General features: G+C 51.1%; 1 protein-coding gene across 14 annotated transcripts in view; it reads right to left on the reverse strand.

Annotated features, from left to right (window-relative positions):
• Window positions 1-27,879, reverse strand: part of BRSK2 (BR serine/threonine kinase 2) — a 220,570-nt gene that overhangs the window by 69,962 nt on the left and 122,729 nt on the right. For 13 of the 14 annotated variants that reach the window (XR_003757818.1, XR_003757816.1, XR_003757814.1 and 10 more), the window contains exon 2: window positions 5,177-5,271. Coding sequence is in view for 9 of the 14 variants with exons in the window: in XM_029059706.1 (XP_028915539.1) it covers window positions 5,177-5,271 (95 nt within the window). In the remaining 5 variants the exon portion in view is untranslated. Of the gene's footprint in view, window positions 1-5,176; window positions 5,272-27,879 lie in introns of those variants that run through there. The other variant, XM_029059707.2, reaches the window with a different exon arrangement.

Genomic DNA, 27,879 nt, shown 5'->3' on the forward strand with positions numbered 1-27,879 from the left:
GCCGGGATTAGAACCCATGACCTTCTGACTCCCAGGCCCGGGTTCTATCCACTATGCCATGCAGTTTGGGAATGGAGACTGTGAGCCCCATGTGGGAGAGGGACTGTGTCCAACCTGACAACCTCGTATCTACCCAGTGCTTAGACCTGTGCTTGACACATCGTAAACGTTTAACAAATACCATCATCATCATCATTTTTAACCTTCTGACGATCAGGTGGCAGGGAGGGCAGCGCCGATGCCACCCTCCACTGTACAGATGGAGAACCAGAGAGGGTAAGGGCCTTGCCTAAGGACACACAGCCCCTCCTGGGACTTGGAGAGGATGGGGGAATAAGATGGGGGGCAGAGGAGAGGGAAGGAGGGAAAGTGGGAATTGGGATTGAAGTTGAAAGTGACCCAGATCCAAGAAACGCTGGTGCCCCCAGAATCACAAGCAGGCTGGCACTGCCAGTCCTCCCTTCCTCCCTCCCTCCCTCTTTCGTTCCCTCCCTCCCCCTCCCTCGTTGGCTCCATCCAGGGTTACTGCATTGCAGAACTTTTTTGTGGTATTTGTTAAGTGCTCACTATGTGCCTGGCACTATACTAAGCTCTGGGGTAGATACAAGCTGATCAGGTTGGACTCAATCTCTGTCCCACAAAGGACTCGCAGTCTTACTCCCCGTTTGACAGGGAATGTGTCTGCTTATTGTCTTACCGTCCTTCCAAGAGCTTAGTACAGTGCTCTGCACACAGTAGGTACTCAGTAAATATGAATGAGTGAATGAATTTGACAACTGAGGGAACTGAGGCCCAGAGAACTGAAGGGACTTGCCCGAGGTCACAGAGTGGACAGGTGGCAGAGCCGGGATTAGAACCCAGGTCCTTCTGACTCCCAGGCCCACGTTCTATCCACTAGGCCATGCTGCTTCTGTGGGGCCTTCTAGAGGGGTGGGGGTCCCCAAACTGCAGCTCCACCAGGCCCTCGGGGGTAGGGGGAGGGAGGGGAAGGGTGAGGAGAGCCTGGGGCTTTCTGCAGGCAAGAGGGAAGGAGGAGGTGACGTCACCCCTCCTGAAAGATGCTGAGAAATTCTAGCTGCGCTATAATCCAAGCTTCACTGCTTCCCTGACTTCCAGGGCCCCTCAGGCTCCTTCTCCCCACTCCCAGCCCCACCCACCTCCCCTCACCCACCCCCACCCCCCATGAGCCAGCCAGGACCTGGCATTTGCCACCTTCAAATCCCTCCTCAACACTGGCTTCTTCCAAGAGTGTCCTCCTGCCAATCAATCAATCAATCCATCATCTTTTTTGAGCACTTTGTCTGAGCAGGGCACTGTCCTAAGAGCCTGGGAGAGGGCGATACAATATAACAGAAATATTCTCTGCCCACAACGAGCTTACGGCTTAGAGGGGGAGACAGGCATCAATAGAAAGAAATATATGATAGATATGGACATAAATGCTGTGGGGCCGGGTTGGGGGGGGCGGTGATGGTCGGTGGTGCTGGGGGTCTGAGGGGGGGTTGGAGGAGCAAGTCAGGGTGACGCAGAAGGGAATGGGAGAAGAGGAAAGATGGGCTTAGTTGGGGAAGGCCTCTTGGAGGAGGTGGGCCTTCAATAATGTTTTGAAGGTGGGGCGAATGATGGGTTGTCACTCCTCTGCCCTTTACAGGAATTCTATCTGCTTGGAGATTTATGCCACTGATATGCTTTGCAGATATTCTTAATTAATCAACCGAAGGTATTTATTGGGTGCTATTTATGTGCAGAGCACTGTACTAAGCGTTTGGGAGAGTACAACAGAATTAACTGACATGTTCCCCGCCTTTACGATCCCAAGCGACTCCGCAAATCCACTTCAATCAGTCCGTCAATCAGTGGTATTTATTGAGAGCATACTGTGTGCAGAGCACTGTACTAAGCGCTTGGGAGAGGACAATGCAGCAGAGTTGGTAGATATGTTCCTTGCCTGCATGGAGTTCGCACTACAGACAGACATTACAATAAATTACAGGTTTGGACTTTAAAGCTGTGGGGTAAGTACAAATTCAAGTGCAAAGGTGATGCATGAGGGAAAGGGAGTAGGGAAAATGAGGGATTAGTCAGGGAAGGCCTCTTGGAGGAAATAGGATTTTAAGTGGGTTTTGAAGGTGGAGAAAGCTCGATCTCCACTCAAGAGCAGAAGGAGCGTGACTTAGTGGAAAGAGCATGGGCTTGGGAGTCAGAGGTCATGGGTTCTAAGTCCGGTTCTGCCACTTGTCAGCTGTGTGACTTTGGGCAAGTCACTTAACTTCTCTGTGCCGCAGTTACCTCATCTATAAAATGGGGATTAAGACTGTGAGCCCCACGTGGAACATCCTATCTTGTACCTTCCCCATTGCTTAGAACAGTGTGTGGCACATAGGAAGAGCTTAACAAATAGCATTACTATTATTATTATTATTATTCTCTCATATTTGAAGGGGAAAGGAGCTCCAGGCCCGAGGGAAGACATGGGTGAGAGGTTAGTGGCGAGATAGACGAGATCGAGGTACAGTGAGTAGGTTGGCATTAGAGGAGCGCGGCGTGCAGGCTGGATTCTAGTAGGAGAGTAGTGAGGTGAGGTAGGTGGGAGCAAGGGGATTGAGGGCTTTAAAGCCGATGGTGAGTTTCTGTTTGACCCAGAGGTGGGTGGGCAACCCCCTGGAGGTTCTTGAGGAGTGGGGAAACATGTCCTGAACGTTTCTGTAGCAAAATGATCCGGGGAGCAGAGTGAAGTATGGACTGGAGTGGGGAGAGACAGGAGGCTGGAAGGTCAGAAGGAGGCTGATACAGTTATCAAGGCGGGTTAGGATAAGTGCTTGGATCAGCAGGGAAGCAGTTTGGAGGGAGAGGAAAGGATGGATTTTATCGATGTTGTGAAGGTTGAACCCAGAGGATTTAGTGACAGGTGGAATATGAGGATTGAATGAGAGAGAAGAGTCAGGTTAAATGCCAAGGTTAAGGGTTTTTGAGAAAGGGAGGGTCGTGGTGGTGTCTACAGTGATGGGAAAATCAGGGGGAAGACCAGTACAGTGCTCCAGCATGCCTAGTTCAGGATTGGATCTTGGGAAGGGGCACCCGGGAGCTTGGAGGAATCAACTCACATGGTTGAGGGATGGACACTCCCACAAGCCTGACTCTCCCTTCTCCAACCCTGACTCTCCCCCAGTGACCTAGCACGGACCATCCCATACTCCTGACTCTCCCTTCTCTATCCCTGACTCTCCCCCAGTGACCCAGTATGGACCATCCCTGATTCTCCCCCAGGAGCTTAGCACGGACTATCCCACAACCCTGACTCTTCCTTCTCCATCCTCGACTCTCCCCCAGTAACCCAGGACTGGCCATCCAACAACCTTGATTCTCCCCTCTCCGTCCCTGACTCTCCCCCACTGACCCAGCATGGACCATCCCACACCCCTGACTCTCTCGTCTCCATCCCTGATTCTCCCCCAGTGACCCAACGCAGACCACCCCACATTCCTGACTCTCCCCCAGCAAACCAGCACGGACCATCCCACCCCCCGACTCTCCCCTCTCCATCCTTGACTCTCCCCCAGTGACCCAGAATGAACCGTCAAACATCCCGTGTCCCCCAGTCAATCAATCAGTTTATTAAGCACTTACTGTGTGCAGGGCACTGTACTAAGCACTTGGTAACGTACAATACAACAATATGACAGACCTATTCCCTGCCCACAATGAGCTTACAGTCCAGAGGGGGAGGTAGATATTAACAGAAATAAATTATGGACATGTACATGAGTGCTATGCGGCCGATACTGAGGGTGGTCAGTTTAAAACCCAGACCAGACAAGCAAATTTCTGCGGAGATCCTTCCCCTTGACCCAGTGTTTGCTGGAGTGGGGAGGGTCATCCTCCCCAACTTCAAATCTTTTTAAAATCACATTCTCCCCATGAGGCTTTCCCCATCTAAGCCTTATTTCCTCTTCTTCCACTCCCTTCTGCATCACCTTTGCAGTTGGATTTGCACCCTTTATCCATTCATTCAATCAATCGTATATATTGAGCGCTTACAGTTTGCAGAGCGCTGTACTAAGCGCTTGGAATGTCCACTTGGGCAACACCCCTGCTTCAGCCCCATAGCACTTATGTCCATAGCTGTCATTTATTTCTATTAATATCGGTCTCCTCCTCTAGACTGCAGGCTTGTTGTGGGCAGGAAACGTTTCTACCAACTCTGCTGAATTGTACTCTCCCAATCGCTTAAGACAGTGTTCTGAACATGGCAAGTGCTCAATACCATTAATTAATTAATCTATAATTTTATTTACTTATATTGATGCCTGCTTACTTGTTTTGATGTCTGTCTCCTCCCTTCTAGACTGTGAGCCTGTTGCGGGCAGGGATTGTCTCTGTTGCCTAATTGTACTTTCCAAGCGCTTAGTACAGTGCTCTGCGCACAGTAAGCCCTCAATAAATAAGATTGATTGAATGAATGAACATTAATGCCTGTCTCCATGCCTCTAGACTGCAAGCTCGTTGTGGGCAGGGAATGTATCTGTTTATTGTTCTTTTGTCCTCTCCCAAGCGCTTAGTATAGTGCTCTGCATATAGTAAGAGCTCAATAATGGCATAGTGGACAGAGCCCGGGCCTGGAAGTCAGAAGGTCATGGGTTCTAATCCCGACTTGGCCATTTGACTGCTGTTGGACCTTAGGCAAGTCCACTTCTCTTGGCCTCAGTTCCCTCATCTGTAAAATGGGGAATAAGACTATGAGCCCCACATGGGACAGGGACTGTGTCCAACCCGATTTGCTTACATCCACCCCAGCGCTCAGTACAGTGCCTGGCACATAGTAAGCACTTAACAAATACCATTATTATTAAATACGATCAAATGAATGAATACTCTCTCTCCGCCCGCCCCCACCGGCCCCGGCCACGCTCTGGCAAGGCCGTTAAAGGAACCTATCGATCAAATGAAGTCAATAGTATTTATTGAGTGCTTACTCTGTGCAGAGCACTGTACTAAGCGCTTGGAAGGTACAATTCGGAACAGATAGAGACAATCCCTGCCCAGTGACGGGCTTCCAGTCTAAGCAAATGATCGGCACTAATTATTGAGCGCTGACGGGGGTGTGGGGGGAGGTGGAGTCCCCTGGAGCAGACCCCGGAGCAGACCCCGTGTCCCTCCCGCTGGCCAGAACGTTTACCTTCATGAGCACCGATTCGCTGAGCTTCTCTCGGTTGACGATTTTGATTGCGACTTTTTGACACGTGACACAGTGAATCCCCAACTTTACCAGCCCTGGGAAGGAGAGAGGGGAGAGACGGTGTTAATAATAATAATGATGACATTTGTTAAGTGCTTATTACGTGCAAAGCACTGTTCTAAGCGCTGGGGTAGATACAAAGTAATCAGGGTATCCCACGTAGGGCTCACAGGCTTCAACCCCAATAATGATAATGGTATTTGTTAAGCCCTTACTATGTGCAGAGCACTGTTCTAAGCGCTGGGGTAGATACAAGGTAATCAGGTTTGTCCCACGTGGGGCTCACAGGCTTAATCCTCACTTTACAGATGAAGTAACTGAGGCACAGAGAAGCTAAGTGGCTTGCCCAAGGTCACACAGCAGACGAGTGGTGGAGTCGGGGTTAGAACCCACGTCCTCTGACTTCCAAGCCCATGCTCTTGCCACTAGTTTAGAGGCCCCTGCCCCGGTGGCATCCTCTAATGAGTCGTCCCCCCTAACCCCCTTGCCCCTCCTCCACCCTCCCGCATGACCACCGTCCCTGCAGACTCTGAGCGCTTACTGCGTGCACAGCACTGTACTGAGCGCTGGGGGGGAGCACGATAGAACAAGAGAATGTTGGTATTTGTTAAGCGTTTACTATGTGCAGAGCACTGTTCTAAGCGCTGGGGGAGATACAGGGTCATCAGGTTGTCCCAAGTGAGGCTCACAGTTAATGCCCATTTTACAGATGAGGCACAGAGAAGTGAAGTGACTTGCCCACAGTCACACAGCTGACAGATCTGTAATTTTATTTATTTATGCTTGTGTATTTGCACTGATGTCTGTCCCTCCCCCTCCCGGCCAGGATTCGAACTCGTTGTGAGTAAGGATTGTCGCTCTCTGTTGTTGGATTGTACTTTTTCAAGCGCTTAGTACAGTGCACCGCACACAGGAAGCACTCAATAAATACAACTGAATGAATGAATATGTACATAAGTACCTCTAGACTGCAAGCGCCTCCTCTAGACTGTGAGCTCGTTGTGGGCAGGGATTGTCACTCTTTATGGCTGGATTGTACTTTCCCAAGCGGTTAGTACAGTGCTCTGCACAAAGTAAGGGCCCAATAAATACGATTGAATGAATGTCTAAATGAAATAGCATTAAAAAAAAAAAGAGAGGGTGGACACCCCGATCCCTCCGCGATGGGACTTGGGGATCCTGCGAGGGTCCCGCGGCAGCTCCTGGAGCTTTGGGGGGGATAAAAAGGGGGCTAAGACTCCCCTCTTCTCCCACCCCCTTCTGCGTAGTCCTGACTTGCTTCCTTTATTCATCACCCCCTTCCCAGCCCCACACCACTTAGGTCTTTCTCTGTCATTTATAATAATGATGATGGCATCTGTTAAGCGCTTACTATGTGCAAAGCACTGTTCTAAGCGCTGGGGAGGATACAAAGGTGATCAGGTTGCCCCACGTGGGCCTCACAGTCTTAATGCCCATTTCACAGTTAAGGTAACTGAGGCACAGAGAAGCTAAGTGACTTGCCCAAAATCACACAGCTGACAAGCGGCGTGGGCCGGGATTTGAACCCACGACCTCTGACTCCCCAGCCCGTGCTCTTTCCACTGAGTCCGGCTTCTTATTTCTTTCTTTCTATTCATGCCTGTCTCCCCTTCCGGTCTGTAAACTCGTAGTGGGCAGGGAATGTGTCTGTTTACTGTTGTATTGGACTCTCCCGAGCGCTTAGTACAGTGCTGTGCACACAGTAAGGGCTCAATAGAGAAGCAGCGTGGCTTAATGGCAAGAGCACGGGCTCGCCACTTGTCTGCTGTATGACCTTGGGCAAGCCACTTAACTTCTCTGTGCCTCAGTGACCTCATGTGTAAAATGGGGATTAAGACTGTGAGCCCCACGTGGGCGACCTGATTAACTCGTATCTACCCCAGAGCTTAGAATAGTGCTTGGCACACAGTAAGCGCTTAACAAATACCATTTTTATTATTATCATCATTATTATTAATAAATATGAGTGACTGAGTGATGCTCCTACTCACTTTTTTCCTCTTCCTCTCTCCTCTTTCCCTCGCTCTTCCTTCCTTCCTGCCCCCCCTTCCTCCTATCTCACCTTCCTCCTCTCCCCTACCCTAGCTCTCCTCTTCCCCTCCTTCTTCCTTCCTCCTCTCCCCCTCTCCCTTCCTTCTTCCTCTCGTCCCTTCCCTCTTCCTAAGGGAAGCAGTATGGCCTAGTGGCTAGAACCCGAGCCCGGGAGGCAGAAAGTCATGGTTTCTAATCTCGGCTCTGCCACTTGTCTGCTGTGTGGCCTTGGCCAAGTCACTTCACTTCTCTGGACCTCAGTTCCCTCATCTATAAAATAGGGATTGAGATGGTGAGCTCCACGGTGGACAGGGACTGCGCCCCACCCGATTTGCTTGTATCCACCCCAGCGCTCAGTACAGTGCCTGGCACATAGTAAGCACTTAACAAAAAGCACAGTTATCATTTTTATTCCTCCTCTGACCCCTTCCTTCCTCTCTTCTTCCTCTCCCTTTTCCCTTCTCCTCTCCCACCTTCCTCCTCTCCCCCCTTTCCTCTCCCCCTCCCCCTCTCATTTTCCTTTCCCCCTTCCCCTTTCTCCTCCTCTCTCGCCTTTCTCCTCTCCCTCTTTCCCTCCCTTCCCTCTTCTCCTGGGTAGGGGGGAGGCGGTAGCTCTCCCGGTCGGCCTGCTGTGGGGGTCTCGGGGCCCCGCGATCCCGTAGCTCGTCCGTCATTCATTCAAACGTTCATTCAATCGTATTTATTGAGCGTTTACTACGTGCAGAGCACTGTACAAAGCGCATGGGATGTACAATTCGGCAACAGATAGAGACAATCCCTGCCCAACGACAAGCTCACAGTCTAAACGGGGGAGACAAACAAAACAAGTAGTCAGGCAATCCGTCGATTGCTAACACTTAGCAGAAGTGGCGGGGGAGAAAGAGAGATCATTACTTTCCCCCAGCCTTGCACACTGGGGCTTAACTTAACTCTAAACCCATATCATCCTCCCCCAGCCCCACAGCACTTATGTCCATAACCATAATTTATTTATTCATTTTTAGGGAAGCAGCATGGTGTAGTGGATAGAGCATGGCCTTGGAAGTCGGAAGGTCACACGTTCTAAATCCCGGCTCCACCACTTGTCTGCTGTGTGACCTTGGGCCAGTCACCTCACTTTTCCGAGCCTCAGTTCTCTCATCTGGAAAATGGGGATGGAAACAGTGAGCCTTACGTGGGTCAGGGACTGTGTCCAACCCGAATTGTTTGTATCCACCCCAGGGCTTACTACGGTGTCTGGCACATAGTAAGCGTTTAACAAATACCATTACTATTACTATTATATTAATCTCTATCTCCCCTTCTACGCTGTAAACTCGTTGTGGGCAGGGAAGGTGCCTGTTATATTGCTCCGTTGTACCCTCCCAAGCGTTTAGTAAGAGTAAGCGTTCAATAAATCCGATTGATTGAACTCAAATATCTAGTCCTGTCCTCTTCACCCCCCTCTTTAAGGTCACCGGTAATTTCCTTCTTATTAAATCCAACAGCCTCTACTCCATCCTGATCCTCCTCGATCTCTCAGCTGCCTTCGATACAGTGGACCTCCGCCTTCTCCTGGAAACATTATTCATTCATTCAGTAGTATTTATTGAGCGCTTACTATGTGCAGAGCACTGTACTAAGCGCTTGGAATGTATAATTCGGCAACAGATAGAGACAATCCCTGCCCAATGAAGGATCCAACCTCGGCTTCTCTGACATTGTCCTCTCCCGGTTCTCCTCCTAGCTCTCTACCCGCTCATTCTCAGTCTCTTTGTGGGCTCCTCCTCTGCCTCCCACCCCCCCCCCAACTGTGGGGGTCCCTCGAGGTTCAGTTCTGGGTCCCCTTCTAGTCTCCATCTTCACCCACCCCCTTGGAGAACTCATTCGCTCCCATGGCTTCAACAACCATCTCTACAGGGATGATTCCCAAATCTCCGGGCCTGACTCCTCTCCTCTGCAATGAATTTCCTCCTGTTTTAAGGACATCTCTACTTGGATCTCCCGCCTACGTCAAACTTCACATGTCTAAAACCGAACTCCTCATCTTCCCACCAAAATCCTATTCTCCCCCTGACTTTTCCATCACTATAGGTGACCTTGAGCAATTCGTTAACTTCCCTCTGTCTCAGTTTCCTCCTTCGGACTGTGAGCCCCATGTGGGATGGGGACCGTATCTGAGCCGATTATCTCCTATCCATCCCAGTGCTCAGCACAGGGCTTGACACATATTATGGCCTCTACTCCATCCTAATCCTCCTCGACCTCTCAGCTGCCTTCGACACTGTGGAAACGATATCCAACCTCGGCTTCACTGACTCTGTCGTCTCCTGGTTCTCCTTCCTATCTCTCTGGCCGCTCATTCTCAGTCTCTCAGTTATTCTCAGTCTCTTTCATGCACTTCTTCCTCCACCTCCCACCCTCTAACCCTCCCCGCCTCGGTTTGCTTGTTGCTTAGTACAGTGCCCTGCACATAGTAGGCGCTTAACAGATATTAAAAAAAACAAACCGTGGGGGTCTCTCAAGGTTCACTTCAGGGTCCCCTTCTATTGGCCATCTCCACCCACTCCCTTGGAGAATTCACTCGCTCCCATGGCTTCAGCTAACACGTCTATGCGGATGATTTCCAAATTTACCTCTCCAGCCCTGATCGCTCTCCCTCTCTGCAGTCTCGCATTTCCTCCTGCCTCCCAGACATGCCTAATTGGATGTCCGGCTGACACCTCAAACTTGACGTGTCCAGAACAGAACCCCTCATCTTCTCATCCAAACCCTGTCCTCCCCTTGACTTTCCTATCACTGTAGACCACGCCACCATCCTCTTTGACTCACGACCTCGTAATCCCAGCTTTATCTTCAGCCCATCTCTCTCATTCAGCCTGCATACTCGGTCTGCCACCAAATTCTGTGAGTTCTACCCTTCCAATATCTCTAGGAACCGCCCCTCCCACTTGAAGTTAACAATAATAATAATAATAATAATGTTGGTATTTGTTAAGCGCTTACTATGTGCCAAGCACTGTTCTAAGCGCTGGGGTAGACACAGGGGAATCAGGTTGTCCCACGTGGGGCTCACAGTCTCAATCCCCATTTTACAGATGAGGTAACTGAGGCCCAGAGAAGTGAAGTGACTCGCCCACAGTCACACAGCTGACAAGTGGCAGAGCCGGGATTCGAACTCATGACCTCTGACTCCCAAGCCCGGGCTCTTTCCACTGAGCCAGGTTCCTTCCAGCTACAAGAGGCTGAGCAGCAATGTGGCCCAGTGGCTAGAGTCTGGGCCCCCCGAGTCAGAAGGATCTGGGTTCTAATCCTGGCTCCACCACTCGTCTGCTGTGTTACCTTGGAAAAGTCACTTTACTTCTCTGATCTTCAGTTCCCACATCTGTAAAATGGGGATGAAGACTGTGAGCCTCACGTGGGACCACCTGATGACCCTGTATCTCCCCCGGCGCTTAGAGCAGTGCTCTGCACATAGTAAGTGCTTAACAAATACCAACATTATTATTAAAATGGGGATTAAGGGTGCGAGCCCCATGTGGGACAGGGACTGTGCCCAACCTGATTAGCCTATTTGTTACTATTGTTCTTGTCTGTCTGTCTCCCCCGATTAGACTGTAAACCCGTCTTAGGGCAGGGACTGTCTCTATCTGTAACCGATTTATACATTCCAAGCGCTTAGTATAGTGCTCTGCACATAGTAAGCGCTCAATAAATACTATTGAATGAATGAAATTAGCCTTATACAACGATTAGTATAGTGCCTGGCACATACTAAGTGCTTCTAAACTTGTCGTGCGCAGGGAGCAAGTTTACCAAATCTGTTTTATTGTACTCTTCCAAGTGCTCAGTAAAGTGTCCTGCACACAGTAAGCGCTCAATAAATATGATTGATTGGTTAATTACCAAATACCAGCCTTGCCTACAGTAAAAATGGCCTAGTGGATAGAGAAAATCGGTTTAGGAGTCAGAAAGTCGTGGTCTCTAATTCCAGCTCCGCCACTTGTCTGCTGTGTGACCTTGGACAAGTCATTTCACTTCTCTGGGCCTCAGTTCCCTCAATTGGAAAATGGGGATGAAGACGGTGAGCCCCATGTGGGACAGGGACTGTGTCCAACCCGACTATCTTGTATGTACTCCAGCGAACAGAACAGTGCCTGACACACAGTAAGCGCGTAACGAACACCGTTATTATTATTATTGCTAAGCGCTCAATAAATACGATTGCATTGATTTTTTGATTTTTAAATCTCCGTTTCTGAAATCTGGACAGTTCCATCACGACGGGATCTGGCCAGGGTGCTACCGTGGAGTCCCGTCCAAAGCCTTTGCAGATGCAGCCGAGATAGAGCATTTCTGAGTTTCTGATTTTATTTAATGGTGTTTGTTAAGCACTTAGTCTATACCATTCCCACATTCAATCGTATTTATTGAGCACGCACTTCATTCATTCATTCGATCGTATCTATTGAGGGCTTACTGTGTGCAGAACACTAGGCGCTTGGGAGAGTACAACAGAAAACCATCCCCGCCCACAACGAGCTCAAAGCACTGTACTGAGCGCTTGGGAGAGTACGCTGTAATAAAGAGACACATTTCCTACCCTCAGGCACTGTTCTAAGCGCTGGAGTGGATACAAGCTAATCTGGTTGGACACAGTCCCCGTCCCACATGGGACTCACGGTCTTCGTCGTCATTTTACAGATGAAGAAACAGGCCCAGAGGCGTTAAGTAATTTACCCAAGATTACACAGCAGAAAAGTGGCAGAGATGGGATTAGAACCCAGGTCCTTCTTACTCTCAGGACTACGGTCTATTCACTAGATGACGCTTCATGCCAATATAACAATAATCGTATTTAATGATAATACTAATATTCATTCATTCAATCGTATTTATTGAGCGCGTACTGCGGGCAGAGCACTGTGCTAAGCGCTTGTAAAGTACAATCCGGCAACAGATAGAGACAATCCCTACCCAACAAAAAGATCACAGTCTAGAAGGGGGGAATAATAATGATGATATTTTGTTAAGCACTGTGTGTCAAGCAATGTTCTAAGCAAATTGGGTTGGACACAGTCCCTGTCCCATATGGGCTCACAGTCTTAATCCCCGTTTTACAGAGGAGGCCCAGAGGAGTAAGGCGACTTGCCCAAGGTCACACAGCAGACAAGAGGTGGAGCTTGGATTAGAAAACAGGTCTTCTGACTCCGAGGCCAGGGCTCTTTCCACTAGGCCACGCTGCTTCTGGTGGCTGGTGGCTGGTGGCATGGCCAGTGGGGTCTGGAGCAGGGACTGACTAGGAGGAGTGCTGATGATGGGGAAGTCGAGGCGAGAGTGGGGGAAGGGAGAGAGGAGGAGGAGGAGGAGAAGGGGGTCGGGGGCGGCTGTCTAAGAAAGAGACAGAAACCAGCAATCTCAAAAGAAGCGGTGTGGTATAGACAAGCCGCATCGGGTAGTGGATAGAACCTGGGCCTGGGAGTCAGAAGGTCATGGATTCTAATCCCGACTCTGCCACCCATCTGCTGTGTGTCTTTGGGAAAGTCCCTTCACTTCTCTGTACCTCAGTTACCTCATCCGTAAAATGGGCATTGAGACTGAGCCCCACCGTGGGACAGGGACTGTGAATCCAATCTGATTCAGCCATCTCCTCAGGACCGTAAACTCACTGTGGGCAGGGAATATGTCTGTTTCTTGTTATAGTGTACTCTCCCAAGCGCTTAATACAGTGCTCTGCACTCAATAAGCGCTCAAGAAATACAATTTAATGAATTTGCTTGTAATAATAATGAGAATACCTCCCCCTCTCCCGTCCCACCCCCTCAGCACGATACTCGTCCGCTCGACTGTATGTATCTTTATCACCCAATTTATTTTGTTTATTTTGTTTAATGAGATGTACATTACACTGATTCTATTTAGTTGCCATTGTTTTTATGAGATGTTCTTCCCCTTGGCTCTATTTATTGCCATCGTTCTCGTCTGCCCGTCTCCCCCGATTAGACCGTAAGCCCGTCAAAGGGCGGGGACCGTCTCTATCTGTTGCCGACTTGTACGTTCCAAGCGCTTAGTACAGTGCTCTGCACATAGTAAGCGCTCAATAAATACTATTGAATGAATAATAATAATGATGGCACTTGTTAAGCGCTTACTATGTGCCAAGCACTGTTCTAAGCGCTAGGGTAGTACAAGGTAATCAGGCTGTTCCACGTGGGGCTCACAGTCTTCATCCCCAATTTTACAGATGAGGAAACTGAAGCTCAGAAAAGTTGTGACTTGCCCAAAGTCACACAGCTGACAAGTGGCAGAGGCGGGATTAGAACCCAAGAACTTTGACGCCACCCCAGCGTTTAATACAGTGCTTGGCACGTAGTGAGCACTTAACAAATGCAATTATTGTTATTATTATTATTATTATTAATTATTATTCAGTGGGGTTGTCCTCCTTCCCCACCTCCACCAGGGGGCAGCAGACAGGGTCTATTTTTGGTTTGGTCCCGCTTGACCGCAGCCGCCCTCAGCCGACCTGCGTGGCTCAGGCTGGATAATAATAATAATAATAATAATAATATTTCTGGTATTCATTAAGCACTCACTATGTGCCAGGCACTGTGCTAAGCACTGGGGTGGGTACAAGGAAATCAGGTTGGACACAGTCCCTATCCCGCATAGGGCTCACACTCTTAGCCCCCATTTTACAGATGAAGTAGCTGAGGCCCAGAGAAGTGAATTGCCCAAGGCCACACAGCAGACAAGTGGCAGAGCCGGGATTAGAACCCATGACCTTCTGACTCCCAAGGCCGGGCTGTAGCCACTACGCCATGCCGCTTCTAGGAGCAGGGGGTCCCTGGTCGCTGAGCAGAGGAGACCCTTCCAGCCCCTCCAGGAGCTCTCACGACACTCCGAGTTCCAGGTGGGTCGGGGCGTCTCCGCTGACTCAGGGTGGACCCTGCGTGGTGTAGAGGATGGAGCCCGGGCCTGGGAGTCAGAAGGTCATGGGTGAGTTCGAATCCCAGCTCTGCCACTTGTCGGCTGTGTGACCGTGGGCGAGTCACTTCACTTCTCTGTCCCTCAGTTCCCTCATCTGTAAAATGGGGATTAAGACGGTGAGCCCCACGTGGGACAACCTGATTCCCCTATGTCTACCCCAGAGCTTAGAACAGTGCTCGACACATAGTAAGCGCTTAACAAATACCAACATTATTATTATTATTATTATTATTCTAATCCCCCTTCTGCCACTTGTCTGCTGTGTAGCCTTGGGGATTGAGGCTGTGAGCCCCACGTGGGACAGGGACTGTGTCCAACCCGATTTACTTGCATCCACCCCAGCGCTTAGTACAGTGCTTGGCACATAATAAGCGCTTAAACCCCCCCCACAATTATTATTATTAAGCCTCCCCGCAGCCTCTCACCCCAGGGACTCGGGTTTGATAGAGGCCGCCAGGGGGCAGCAGAGCCGTAATGATGGCATTTTGGGGGCGGGGGGGGGCATTTGTTAAGCTCTTACTCTGTGCAAAGCACTGTTCTAAGCGCTGAGGGGATACAAGGTGATCAGGTTGCCCCGCGAGGGGTTCAACAGTCTTCATCCCCCTTTTACAGATGAGGGAACTGAGGCCCAGAGAAGTGAAGTGACTTGCCCCAAGTCACACAGCCGACAAGTGACAGAGCTGGGATTAGAACCCGTGACCTCTGACTCCCACGCCCAGGCTTTTTCCATTGAGTCCCGCTGCTTCTCGTGGCATTCGTTAAGCGCTCACTGTGTGCCAAACACTCTTCGGAGCTCTGGGGTAGATGCAAGGTAATCAGGTTGGACCCAGTCCCTGTCCCCCAGAGGGCTCACAATCTAGGCCTCAGTTACCTCTTAATAATAATAATAATGATAATAATAATGATGCCTGACTACTTGTTTTGTTTTCCTGTCTGTCTCCGCCTTTTAGACCATTGTTGGGCAGGGATTGTCTCTATCTGTTGCCAAATTGTCCGTTCCAAGCGCTTAGTCCAGTGCTCTGCACACGGTAAGCGCTCAAGAAATACGACTGACTGAATGAATGAATATTGGTTAAGCACTGACTAAATGCCGGGCACTGTAATAAACACTGGGGTGGATACAGGCAAATCAGGTTGGACCCAGTCCCTGTCCCATGTGGGGCTCGCAGTCTCCATCCCCATTTTGCAGATGAGGGAACTGAGGCCCGGAGAAGTGAAGCGACTTGCCCAAGGTCACACAGCAGACAAGTGGTGGTGCTGGCCTTAGAACCCACGTCCTCCCCGTCCCTTCGTCCACAGTTTTTTTTAAAGGTTTTTGTTAAGGGCTCACTATGTGTCAGGCACTGTACTAGGCGCTAGGGGTGGTTACAAGATAATTATGATGATGATGATTATTAATCGTATTTATTGAGCACTTCAAAGCACTGTAGTAAGCGCTTGGGAGAGTACAATGTAACATCAAACACGTTCTCAGCCCACGGCGAGCTCACACAATCCCTGTCCACGGGGGTTGCTCACAGCTTTAGTCCCCATTTTGCAGATGAGGGAACTGAGGCCCTGAGAAGTGACGTAGACTGTGAGATGGGCAGGGATTGCCTCTATCTGTTGCCGAATTATACATTCCGAGCGCTTAGTCCAGGCTCTGCACGCAGTAAGCGCTCAGTAAATACGATTGAATGAATGAATGAATGAACGAATGCCGTGACTTGCCCAAGGTCACACACAGCAGCCGCGTGTGCTGTGTCCGACCCGATTGGCTCGTCTGTATTCCAGAGGGCAGAGAGGTCAGAGGGTCGATGCAGGTGTGGGGAAGGGGAAGGGAGAGAACCTGGCTCCTTGGGGGTGGGATTTGGGGGGCCGGGGTTGGGGGCGGCCTCCCCCCGGCCACGCCCCGTCACCCCACCCTCATTCATTCATTCACTCCAGGCCCCCACTCCAGGCCATGCCCACTCTGACCCCTGCCCAACCCCCTCCAGCTGAGTCTCATTCTTTCACCCCCCCCCCCCCCCCAGCTGCCCCTTATGGAAGGGGCATTTTCCACCCTCATTCACCACCTCCGGCTCACCCTGCCCCAGGACCCCGAGTCTGGGGGTCGCAGAGACGGAGACCCTGATGTAGATGGGCGAGGAGGGTGTGCCTCTGCCCCTCTGTTACCTCGGGTAAGTCACCGAACCTTTCTGTGCCTCCGTGGGTTCATGTATTCACTGAGGAAGAAAGGAAGTGTGACCCAGTGGTCAGAGCAAGGGGCTGGGAGAAGGAAAACGAGGGGAGGGAATATGCCTGTTTATTGTTGCATTTAAATAATAATAATGATGGTATCTGTTAAGCGCTTAACTATGTGCCACTCTGCTAAGCGCTGGGGTCGGAGACGGTCCCTGTTCCACGCGGGACTCACAGGCTCAATCCCCATTTTACAGATGAGGTGACTGAGGCCCATTCATTCATTTCATCGTATTTATTAAGCGCTTACTATATGCAGAGCACTGTACTAAGTTCTTGGGAAAGAACGATATTTATTGGCTAGTGTTTTAACGAGCTGTTCTTCCCCTTGACTCTATTTATGGCCGCTGTCTTGTCCGTCCGTCTCCCCCGATCAGACCGTAAGCCCGTCGGAGGGCGGGCACTGTCTCTATCTGTTGCCGATTTGTCCATTCCAAGCGCTTAGTCCAGTGCTCCGCACATAGTAAGCGCTCAATAAATACTATTGAATGAATACTATGAATGATGAATGAACAAGAAACAGTGACAATCCTGCCCACAGTCTAGAGGGGGGTGAAGTGACTTGCCCAGGGTCACGGAGCAGACAAGTGGCAGAGCCAGGATCAGAACCATGACCTTACCTGACTCCCAGGCCCGGGCTCTAGCCACTACGCCACGCTGCTTCTCATGTTGCGCTGCACACAGTAAGCGCTCAATAAATCCGGGTGACTGAATGAAAGGAGACTCAGGTTCTGGACCCAGTGGGAGTTAGGCACTGAAGCAGCGTGGGCAATTATCCGTTTATTATGAGCACTTACTATGCGCAGAGCACTGTACTAAGTGCTAGGGAGAGGACGGTGCATAGAATCAGCAGATGTGTTCCCTGCCCATAATGAGCTTACAGTCTAGAGGGGAGACAGACATTAATATAAATAATATATAATTTAACGATACAATAGTAGATCAGGTGAGATGAGTTTAGGAGGGGGACAGGCTGATCGAGGGCTTCAAAGTTGATGGTGAGGAGTTTGTGCTCGACGTGGAGAAGCAGCATGGCCCAGTGACTAGAGCGCAGGCCCTGGGAGTCAGAAAAGTCGTGGATTCGGCTCCATTTTACGGGACGAGGAAACTAAGGCACAGCAAAGTGACATCGACTGAGGTCACACAGCAGACACCAGCAGGGCTGGGATTAGAACCCAGGGCCTCTGATTCGGCCTGCCTTCTTCTAGGCACGCTGCTTCGCAAGTGAGTGCAGAGCACCACACTATCATTACGCTGGGGAAGCAGCGTGGCTCAGTGGAAAGAGCCGGGCTTGGGAGTCGGAGGTTCACGAGTTCGAATCCCGGCTCTGCCGCTTGTCAGCTGGGTGACTGTGGGCGAGTCACTTCACTTCTCTGGGCCTCAGGTCCCTCATCTGTAAAATGGGGATGAAGACTGGGGAGCCCCACGTGGGACAACCTGATTCCCCCGCGTTTACCCCAGCGCTTAGAAACGGTGCTCTGCACGTAGTAAGCGCTTAACAAATACCAACATTATTATTACTTGTTCTCCCACCTGTTTAGAGGCAGTGATCTGATCATCTGTGTTTACCCAAACAGTGACTCTCCCTCCCTTCAAAACCTTATTGAAGGCCCACCTCCTCCAAGAGGCCTTCCCTAACTAAGCCCTCCTTTCCTCTTCTCCCACTCCCTCTGCGTCGCCCTGATCTGCTCCCTTTATTCTTCTCCCCTCCCGACCCCACACCACGTATGTCTTCTAGACTGTGACCCTGCTGTTGGGTAGGGCTTGTCTCTATCTGTTGCTGAACTGTACTTTCCAAGTGCTTACTACAGTGCTCTGCACACAGTAAACACTCAAAAAATAGGATTGAATGAATGATGTCCTTATCTGTCATTTATTTAGCTTGATGTCTGTCTCCCCCTCTAGACTGTCAGCTCATTGTGGGCAGGGATTGGTGTCTGTTTATTGTTATAATTGTCTCTCGCAAGTGCTTAGTACAGCGCTCTGCACACAGTAAGCCCTCAATAAATTCGAATGAATGAATGAACCTGGAGAAACTTCTCTGGGCCTCAGTTTCCGCTTCTGTAAATTGGGGATTCACTACCCGTTCTCCCTTTTAGGGGCAGACATATGAGCAGTGTGGCTTAATGGATTGAGCAGCGGCCTGGAGTCAGAAGGACCTGGGTTCTAATCCCGGCTCCGCACTCGTCTGCTGTGCGACCTGGGCAAGTCACTTCACTTCTCTGGGGCTCAGTTAACCTCACCTGTAAAATGGGGATTAAGAGTGTGAGCCCCATGGGGGACGGAGGCTCTGCCCAACCCGATTCCCTTGTATCTACCCCAGCACTTAGAATAGTGCTTGGCACATAGTCAGTGCTTAACGAGTACCATAATTATTAATCATTACGCCAGTGCTTAGCACACTGCTTGGGACATCATCAGCACTAACAGAGACCACAGTCGTTGTTCCGAGCGGCAACCACTCTCTGACCGCATGTCCTCTGTAAAACGGTATGAATAACCCTTGCCCCTCTCCTCCTCACTGGGAGGCTGTGAAGGGAAAAAAAGGAGATCCCAAGTGGGAATAGAATGGGGTGTGCAATTATCACTAAAAATGATAATAAAAACTGTGGTATTAAGTGCTGCCATTGCCAACCCAGCTGGCACACTTCACTCCTCTGGTCCTAACCTTCTCACCGGGCCTCGATCTCGCCTGTCTCGCCGTCCGACCCCCGGCCCTCGTCCTCCCTCTGTCCTGGAACGGCTCCCTCCTCAAATCCCAGCGACTCTTCCCCCCACTTCAAAGTCTTCCTGAAGGCCCATCTCCTCCAAGAGGCCTTCCCAGACCAAGTCCCACCTTTCCTCATCTCCCACTCCCTTCTGCTTCACCCTGACTCGTTCCCTTGGCCCTTCCCTCCCTCCCCGCTTCACAACACTTACGTATATATGCGTAATTTTCCTTTCTATTGCTGTCTGTTTACTCGTATTGATGTCTGTCTCTCCCCCTCTCGACTGCGAGCTCGTTGTGGGCAGGGATTGTCTCTCTTCACTGCTGAATTGTACTTTCCCAAGCACTCGGTACAGTGCTCTGCACACAGTAAGCTCTCAGTAAATACGACTTGAATGAACGACTACTTCGGAGCTTGGGGGATACAAGCAAATTGGGGTGGACAGAGTCCCTGACCCACAAGAGGTTCACGGTCCTTAATCTCCGTTTTAGAGATGAGGCCGCTGAGGCACAGAGAAGCCGAGTGACTTGTCCAGGTCGCACAACAAGGCAAGTGGCGGAGTGGCCTGAGTCATTCATTCAATCGAATTTATTGAGCGATTACCTCGTGCACAGCATTGTACGGAGAGCTTGGGAAAGTACAATACAGCGATAAATTCTCGGCCCGGGCAAAGCGGGCCTACCCTGCGCCCCTCTCCCCCGTCCCTCCCCAGCACGGCTGTGTCCCAGATGTCCCACGCCCGGAGGGAGGGGATGGCTAGACCCCCCCCCTCCCCAATTCATTCATCTGCGGCAGCATATTGCGGGGTGTGGGGTGGGCGAGGGGGGCAGTTAAACCTGTCCCTCCCGTCTCCCATCAATCATCCTGACTGGCCCCCCACCTTCCTCAGGAGAGACGGGGGTCCTGGGGTGGGGGGGGTGGGGGTAACGGTGCGAGGCCGGGAGACGATTGCCATCAGCATATGAACAGCGCAGCGAGGCACCCGCTGACCTTATGCGCTCTATCAATTGTCCCTTTCTCTTTTAATTCATTCATCCGTCACCATCACCACCCGGCACCTCCTGTTCCTCCGGCATCTCCCCCCGACCCCGCTTCGCCCCCATCCATCCATCCATCCATCCGTCCATGCCCTAAAGAGCACACGTAAGCCGAGCGTACGTATGGTCGTGGTGGGTGTGCAAATCCATGTGTCTGTACGTATGTCGAGAGGCTGCCAGCGGATGGAAAGACGGTGCCAGGCCACCGCTCTCTCCCCCGCTTCAAAGCCTTATTAAACTTCCACCTCTTCCAAGAGGCCGACCCCGACTAAGCCCTCGTTTCCCTTCTGAGTCGCCCTCGGCACCTGGCTCCACCACTTGTCTGCTGGGTGATCTTGGGCGGGGTCGCTTACTTCTCTGTGCTCGGTTACCTCGTCTGTAAAATGGGGATCGAGACTGTGAACCCCAAGTGGGACAGGATTTGTGTCCAAACCAATGTGTAACCACCTCAGGACTTTGTACAGCCCCTGGCACATAGTAAGCGCTTAGCAAATACCACAATTATCATTACTGTACTTGGATCCGTCCCTTTATTCTCCTCATTCCCCAACCCCAGCACTTAGTACATATAATAATTGATAATAACTACGGATGAAGGTATTTAAGAGCTTTATTATTAAGTCACTCATGTAAGCTCATTGTGGGCAGGGAATGTGTCTGTTCATTGTGCGTTGTGCTTTCACAAGTGCTTAGTACAGTGCTCTGCACACATTAAGGGCTCATTAAATACCAACGATTGATTTGTTAGTAGAGAATTAATCCTGCAGGTCACTCTGGGAGTTCGGGGGGTGGGATGAGAATCAGCGGGGGCCTACCGGGTAAAGCCCGGGCTTGGGAGTCAGAAGGGCCAGGGTTCTTAATCCCACTCTGCCACTTGTCCGCTGTGTGACCTTGGACAAGTCACTTCCCTTCTTCCGAGCCTCAGTTTCCTCATTCGTAAAATGGGGAGTAAGACTGTGGGCCTACTTTAACCTCCCTTCTCTCCTTCTCCAGCCCACCTTGCACACTCCGCTCCCCTGTGCCGCTAACCTCACTGGGCCTCATTCTCGCCTGTCCCTCCATCGATTCCGACCCACATCCTACCTCTGGCCCGAACGCCCTCCCTCCTCACCTCCGCCAAACTAACCCTCTCCCTCTTCAAAGCCCTATTGAGAGCTCACCTCCTCCAGGAGGCCTTCCCAGCCTCAGCCTCCCTTTTCCTCTGCTCCTCCTCCCCCCCATTGCCCCTACTCTTCCCTCTGCTCTTCCCCCTTCCCTCCCCACAACACTTGTGTATATTGTACATATGTATTACTCTATTTTATTAATGATATCTATATGTCTATAATTGTATTTATCTATTTTGATGCTATTGATATCTACCTACTCGTTTTATTTTGTAGTCTATCACCCCTCTCTCTAGGACTGTGAGCCCACTGTTGGGTAGGGATTGTCTCTATCTGTTGCCGAATTGCCCTTTCCGAGTGCTTAATACAGTGCTCTGCACAGAGTAAGCGCTCCATAAATACGATTGAATGAATGAATGAACAGGGACTGTGTCCATCCGGATTACCTTGTATCTACCCCAGTGCTTAGAACAGTGCCTGGCACGTAGTAAATGTGTAAAAAAAAAATACCATTTTTTTAAAAAAAGGAGCCGGTAGACACGTTCCACACCCATGATGAGCTGGCATCTGCCCCATCTCTTGGCACATAGTAAGCGCTTAACAAATAGCACAATTGTGGTTATTATTAGGGGAAAAGGAGAGAGGATTCCCAGCTGCTGGAGCTGGGGTGGGGAGAGCTGGGGTGTGTCCAAGTCATTTGTGAAGACCAGTTGAAACTGGTCCAGGAGGCTTCCAATTCAGTCTCTGGGGCTCCATCTGGTCCTGCGGGACCTTGAGGTGAGAGTTTTTGTTCGTTTGTTCTTGGTTTCTTTTAATGGTATTTGTCAAAAGCTTATTATGTGCCAGGCACCATATTAAGCAGTGGGGTAGACACAAGCAAATCAGGTTGGACACAGTCCCTGCCCCACATGGGCTCACAGTCTTTCATCCGCCTTTGGCAGACGAGGAACCGAGCCCAGAGAAGTTGAATGGCTTGCCTGAGGTCACACGGTAGGCAAATGGCGGGGCCGGATTAGAACCCAGGTCCTCCTGACTCCCAGGCCCAGACTCTAGCCACTGGGCAACACTGCTTTTCGTTGCAAGTTGGGGCAGTGAGGGGCTAGGGCCGCAGCAGAGACGAGGGTGATGATGGATGATGGTGGCATTTGTTAAGCGCTTACTATGTGCAAAGCACTAGCCTAAGCACTGGGAAGGATACAAGGTTAGTCAGGTTGTCCCACATGGGGCTCACAGTCTTAATCTCCATTTCCAGATGGGGTAACGGAAGCCCAGAGAAGTGAAGCGACCTGCCAAAGTCACACAGCCGACAAGTGGCTGAGCCGGGATTTGAACCCATGAACAAGAAGCACTTCGGCTGGGATGACCCCCCCCCCGCCATTTCCGGGCTCCCAGGGGTCACCCCAGGTAAAGCTTCCTAAAGCCCAAGGGGCCTAGCACAGCCTGGCTCCTCTAGTCTGTAAGCTTGTTAATAATAATATGGTGGTATTTGTTAAGCGCTTACTATGGCCGAGCACCGTTCTAAGCGCTGGGGTAGACACAGGGGAATCGGGTCGTCCCACGTGGGCTCACGGTCTTCATCCCCATTTTACAGATGAGGTAACTGAGGCACAGAGAAGTGAAGTGACTTGCCCACAGTCACCCGTTGACAAGTGGCAGAGCTGGGATTCAACTCATGACCTCTGACTCCAGAGCCCCACGCTCTTCCACGGAGCCACGCTGCTGCTTCTATTGTTGTAGGCAAGGAACGGTCTAACAACTCTGTTATAGTGTACCCGCCCAAAGCACTTAGTACAGTGCTCTGCACATAAGTAAGTGTCAAATAAATAATAATGTGGTATTTAAGAGCTTACTATGTGCCAGGCACTCTTATTGAGAGCTGGAGTAGATACAAGCAAATCAGGTTGGACACAGTCCCTGCCCACATGGGGCTCACAGTCTTAATCCCCATTTTATAGATGAGGGAACGGAGGCGCGGAGAAGTGAAGTGACTTGTCCAAGGCCACACAGCAGACAGAAGTGGAGCAGGGATTAGAATCCAATACCTTCTGACTCCAAGCCTGTGCTCCATCCACTACGCCACACTGCTTCCCACCAGGATTTCCCCCCCCCCACCCAGTCAGTGCTTACTGTGTGCTGAGCACTGTACTGAGTGCTTGGGAGAGTCCAATACGACAATAAACAGTTGTATTCCCTGCCCACGACGAGCTCACATTCCAGAGAGGGGGACTCAGATATCAATAGAAATAAATAAGTGTGCAGAACACTATACTAAGCGCTCGGGAGAGTCCAGTACAACAACATAGTAGACATGTCCCTGCCCACAACGAGCTTACGGTCTATTATTCATTCGATCGTATTTATTGAGCCTTACTGGGTGCAAAGCACTGTACTAAGCTCCTGGGAGAGTCCAATACGACAACAACAGACACATTCCCCGTCTACAACAAATTCACAGTCTAGGGGGCTGTAACCTGTTACCCAAAGAGGGAGACCCCCTCCTTTCCCTTTACCCCTCAAAACGCTCCACCCAGACAGGGGTGGCTGGGACTGTAGACTGGAAGCTCGTCGTGGGCAGGGATGTCTCTTTTTCTTGCTGCGTTGCACTCTTCCACCTCTTAGTACAGTGCTCTGCCCTCGGTAAGCGCTCGATCAATACGACTCAGTGAAGAATGAATGAACGGGGCCTAGTCTCTACGCTGTGAGCTCGTTTTAGGAAGGGAATTCACTATTTATCGTTGCTTTGTCCCCTCCCAAGCGCTTGGTACAGCGCTCTCCACCAGTAAGCGTTCAATAATAGGGATCGAGTGAACGAAATGGGGGGGGGGGGGTGCGTTTTAGCGATGGCGGCCTGGGTGTGCGACACCCGGTTTCCCGTCTCCATCGCCCCAGCAATGGGTGCGGGCGGTGAGCCGTTGCCGTGGCAACGGTGGCTTCCCGGATGGGGAGGAAGGAGTGATGGAGGGAGGGAGGAGTGATGGAGGCGAGGAGGGAGCCAGGCCGGGGTTGGGGGGAGGAACATCTGGCTTCCAAAGAGACCGTATACCGGAGGGAAAAACCACCCTGCGCTGTCGGGTGAAGCAACTGGCCTCCCTCTGGTCCTGGGAGCCGGCACGCCGGGCTCCAGATGCAATCATTCATCCAGTCGTGCTCATTGAGCGCTTACCGTATGCAGAGCACTGGACTAAGCGTTTGGGAGAGTACGATAGAACAATCGTACTGAGCGGTGTGATTCGGTGGCCGGAGCAACGGTTTGGGGTCAGAGGATGTGGGTTCTAATCCGGCTCCGCCACTCGTCTGCTGTGTGACCTTGGGCAAGCCACTTTACTGCTCTGTGCCTCAGTCCCCTCATCTGTAAAATGGGGATTGAGACTGTGAGCCCCACGTGGACAACTTGATTACGTTGTATCTACCCAGGGCTTAGAACGGTGCTTGGCACATAGTAAGCGCTTAACAAATGCCATCATTATTATTATTAACATCTTCTCTCCCCTCTCTCCTTCCCAGGGCTGGTGAAGTTGGGGATGGTAAGTGCTTAGCAAATACCATAATCATTATTATTATCATCACTAGTAACAGGTCGTTCAGTTCAATGATATCTAGTGAGTGTTACTATGTGCAGAGCACTGTACTGAGCGCTTGTGAGAGAACCAATATAGCAATATCACAAACACATTCCCTGCCCACGATGAGTTTACGGTCCAGAGGGGGAGACAGACATTAATAAGAAAGAAACAAATGAGAGATATGGACGTAAGTGGTGTTGGACGGGGAAGGGGAGATGAAGAAAGGAGCAAGTCGGGGTGACGCAGAAGGGAAGGGGAGAGGAGGAAAGAGGGGGTTTGGTTCCTCCCCGGGGCTTGGGCGGCAGGGGGGAGACTTTGGGGGAGCGGTGACTTCTGCATATAGGTCAGAAATAATAATGTTGGCATTTGTTAAGCGCTTGCTGTGTGCCGAGCTCTGTTCTAAGCGCTGGGTAGATACAGGGTAACCGGGTCGTCCCACGTGAGGCTCCCAGTTAATCCCCATTTTCCAGATGAGGGAACCGATGGCCCAGGGAAGTGAAGCGACTCGCCCACGGTCACAGCCGACGAGTGGCAGAGCCGGGAGGCGAACCATGACCTCGACTCGGAGGCCCGGGCTCTTCCCGCCGAGCCACGCTCCGGCACGGACCCTCCGACACCTCCGACGCTCCCTTCTCCATCCGCACTCATCCCGTGTCCCGCCGTCTGTTCCCAAACTTTCAGTGTCCTGTAAGGGCCCTCGCCCGGGATGGGTGGGAATTTGGGAGCGTCACTTCTGCCCCGTCCCATCCACTCACTTCTTGGGCTCTGCGTTCCCCAACCCTGCATCCCGTCCCTCTGCAGCGCAGGCTGGACAGGAGCTAACTGTCTGGTGACCCCAAATCTAGGCCTCCATCTAAGCCAGATGCCCTTTCACCCTCTCTGCCCCCTCTGCCCGGGTCCGGGCTGGCAGAGTCCTGCTTCCAGCTGCAGACTGCCCGCTGGAGAGTGAGACAGGGAATACTGATGCATCAATCCCAATCCGGGTCCCGGAGCCGAGGCCGAGTCAGCGGCAACCGGAGGGTGCAGCTCCGGCCGCTCTCCTCCGCGGCCCCGCTCCGGGGGAGGGGATGATAATTACGATTTGTAATTATGGTACTTGTTAAGCGATGATTATGTGCGAGCACGGTCCTAAGCGCCGGGGAAGAGACAGGTTGATCAGGCGGGACGCAGTCCCCGTCCCACATAGGGCTCACACTCTTCAGCCCCGTTTTCCAGATGAGGGAACTGAGGCCCAGAGAAGTGAAGTGACTTGCCCAGGGTCACGCAGCAGACATGTGGCGGAGCAGGGATTAGAACCCAGGTCCTTCTGACTCCCAGGCCCGGGTTCTTTCCACCGGGCTACGCTGCTCCCGGCGGACTCGGGGTGGGGGCGGGGGGGCTTCCAGCTGCAAGCTTTTGGGGGTGACTCTCCTTTCCCATGAGATTGCTGGTGAGGCAGGAATCTAGAGGGAAGAGCGGTTTCCAGTCTGCCCAGCTTTCTCATTAATAATAATGAGGATAATAATAATAACCGTGGCATTTGTGAAGTGCTTACTATGTGTCAGGCGCTACGCTACGTGCCGGGTGAGATACAAGGTAATCAGGGTGGATACAGTCCTTGTTCCACATGGGGCTCCCAGTCTTAATCCCCATTTTACAGATGAGGGAACTGAGGTCCAGAGAAGTGAAGTGACTTCCCCAAGATCACACAGCAGACAAGTGGCAGAGCCGGGATTAGAACTCAGGTCCTACTGACTCACCGGCCTGGGCTCCAGCCACGCTGCTTTCTTCACCCAGAAGAAGGGGCCCAAATCACAGCGATGGCTCAGAAAAGCAGTGCGGCCTAGAGGCGGCAGTCTGGATCTCGGAGTCACGAGACCTGAGTTCTAATCCTGACTCCACCACTTCCTGTTGGGTGATTTGGGGGAAGTCACTTGACTTTTTTTAAAAAAAATGGTATTTGGTTAAGCATTTACTACAGGCGAGGAACTGTACTAAGCGCCGAGGTAGATACAAGATAATCAGGTTGCCACATTCCACGTAGGGCCTGGGGCTCACATTCTTCATCCCCATTTTACAGATGCACAGAGTAGTGAAGTGACTGCTCGAAGTCACACAGCCGACGCGAGTGACAGAGCCGGAGTTAGAAACAAGGTCGTTCTGTCTCCCAGGCCCGTGCTCTATCCATTAGGTCATGCTGCTCTTCTGTGCCTCGGTCTCTTCTTTCATAAAACGGGAATTCGATCCCCGTTCTCCCTCTCCTTAGACTGAGAGCCCCGTGTGGGACAGGGACCGTGTCCGACCTGACGACTCTGTACCCACTCCAGTGCTCTGCCACTTAGTAAGCGATTATTATTATTACACTTACGATTATTAGCGTTTTATTAAGCGCTACTGTGTGGAGAGCTGAGCGCGATAGAACGCGATGGGCAATTCCCCGCCTACGAGGAGCTTACAGTCTACAGGGAATTATTTTGGGTCTGTCAGTGCGGCCCAGCAGAAAGAACACGGGCCTGGGAGTCCGAGGATCTGGTTTTCTAATCCCATCTCTGCCCCTCGTCTGCTGTGCGCTCTTGGGCTAGTCACTTCACTTCTCTCGGCCTCAGTTTTCCTCATCTGTAAAATGGGGGTTAAGACTGTGAACAACCTGATTATCTTATATCCGCCCCAATGTTCAGTACAGTGCTTTGCACATAGTAAGCACTTAACCAAACACCTTGCCCCCTCCTACCTCACCTGCTACTCTCTTACTACAAGCCAGCCCACACAATCTGCCTCCTCTGATGCCAACCTCTGATGACTTGTTCAGCCCAAGCGCTTAGTACAGTGCTCTGCACATAGTAAGCGCTCAATAAATACTACTGAATGAATGAATGAATGAATGAATGAATGAACCTTCTCGCTGTCCCACCAATCTCCTCCATTTCAGTTCTGGGCCGACCTCTTCGGCCCAATCCTGACTCTGGCCTGGAAAATCCTCCCTCCTCATTAATTATTATTATTACTGTT

This window comes from Ornithorhynchus anatinus, chromosome 3 (genome assembly GCF_004115215.2).
Source record: "Ornithorhynchus anatinus isolate Pmale09 chromosome 3, mOrnAna1.pri.v4, whole genome shotgun sequence".
In the NCBI taxonomy this organism is placed as follows: domain Eukaryota; kingdom Metazoa; phylum Chordata; class Mammalia; order Monotremata; family Ornithorhynchidae; genus Ornithorhynchus; species Ornithorhynchus anatinus.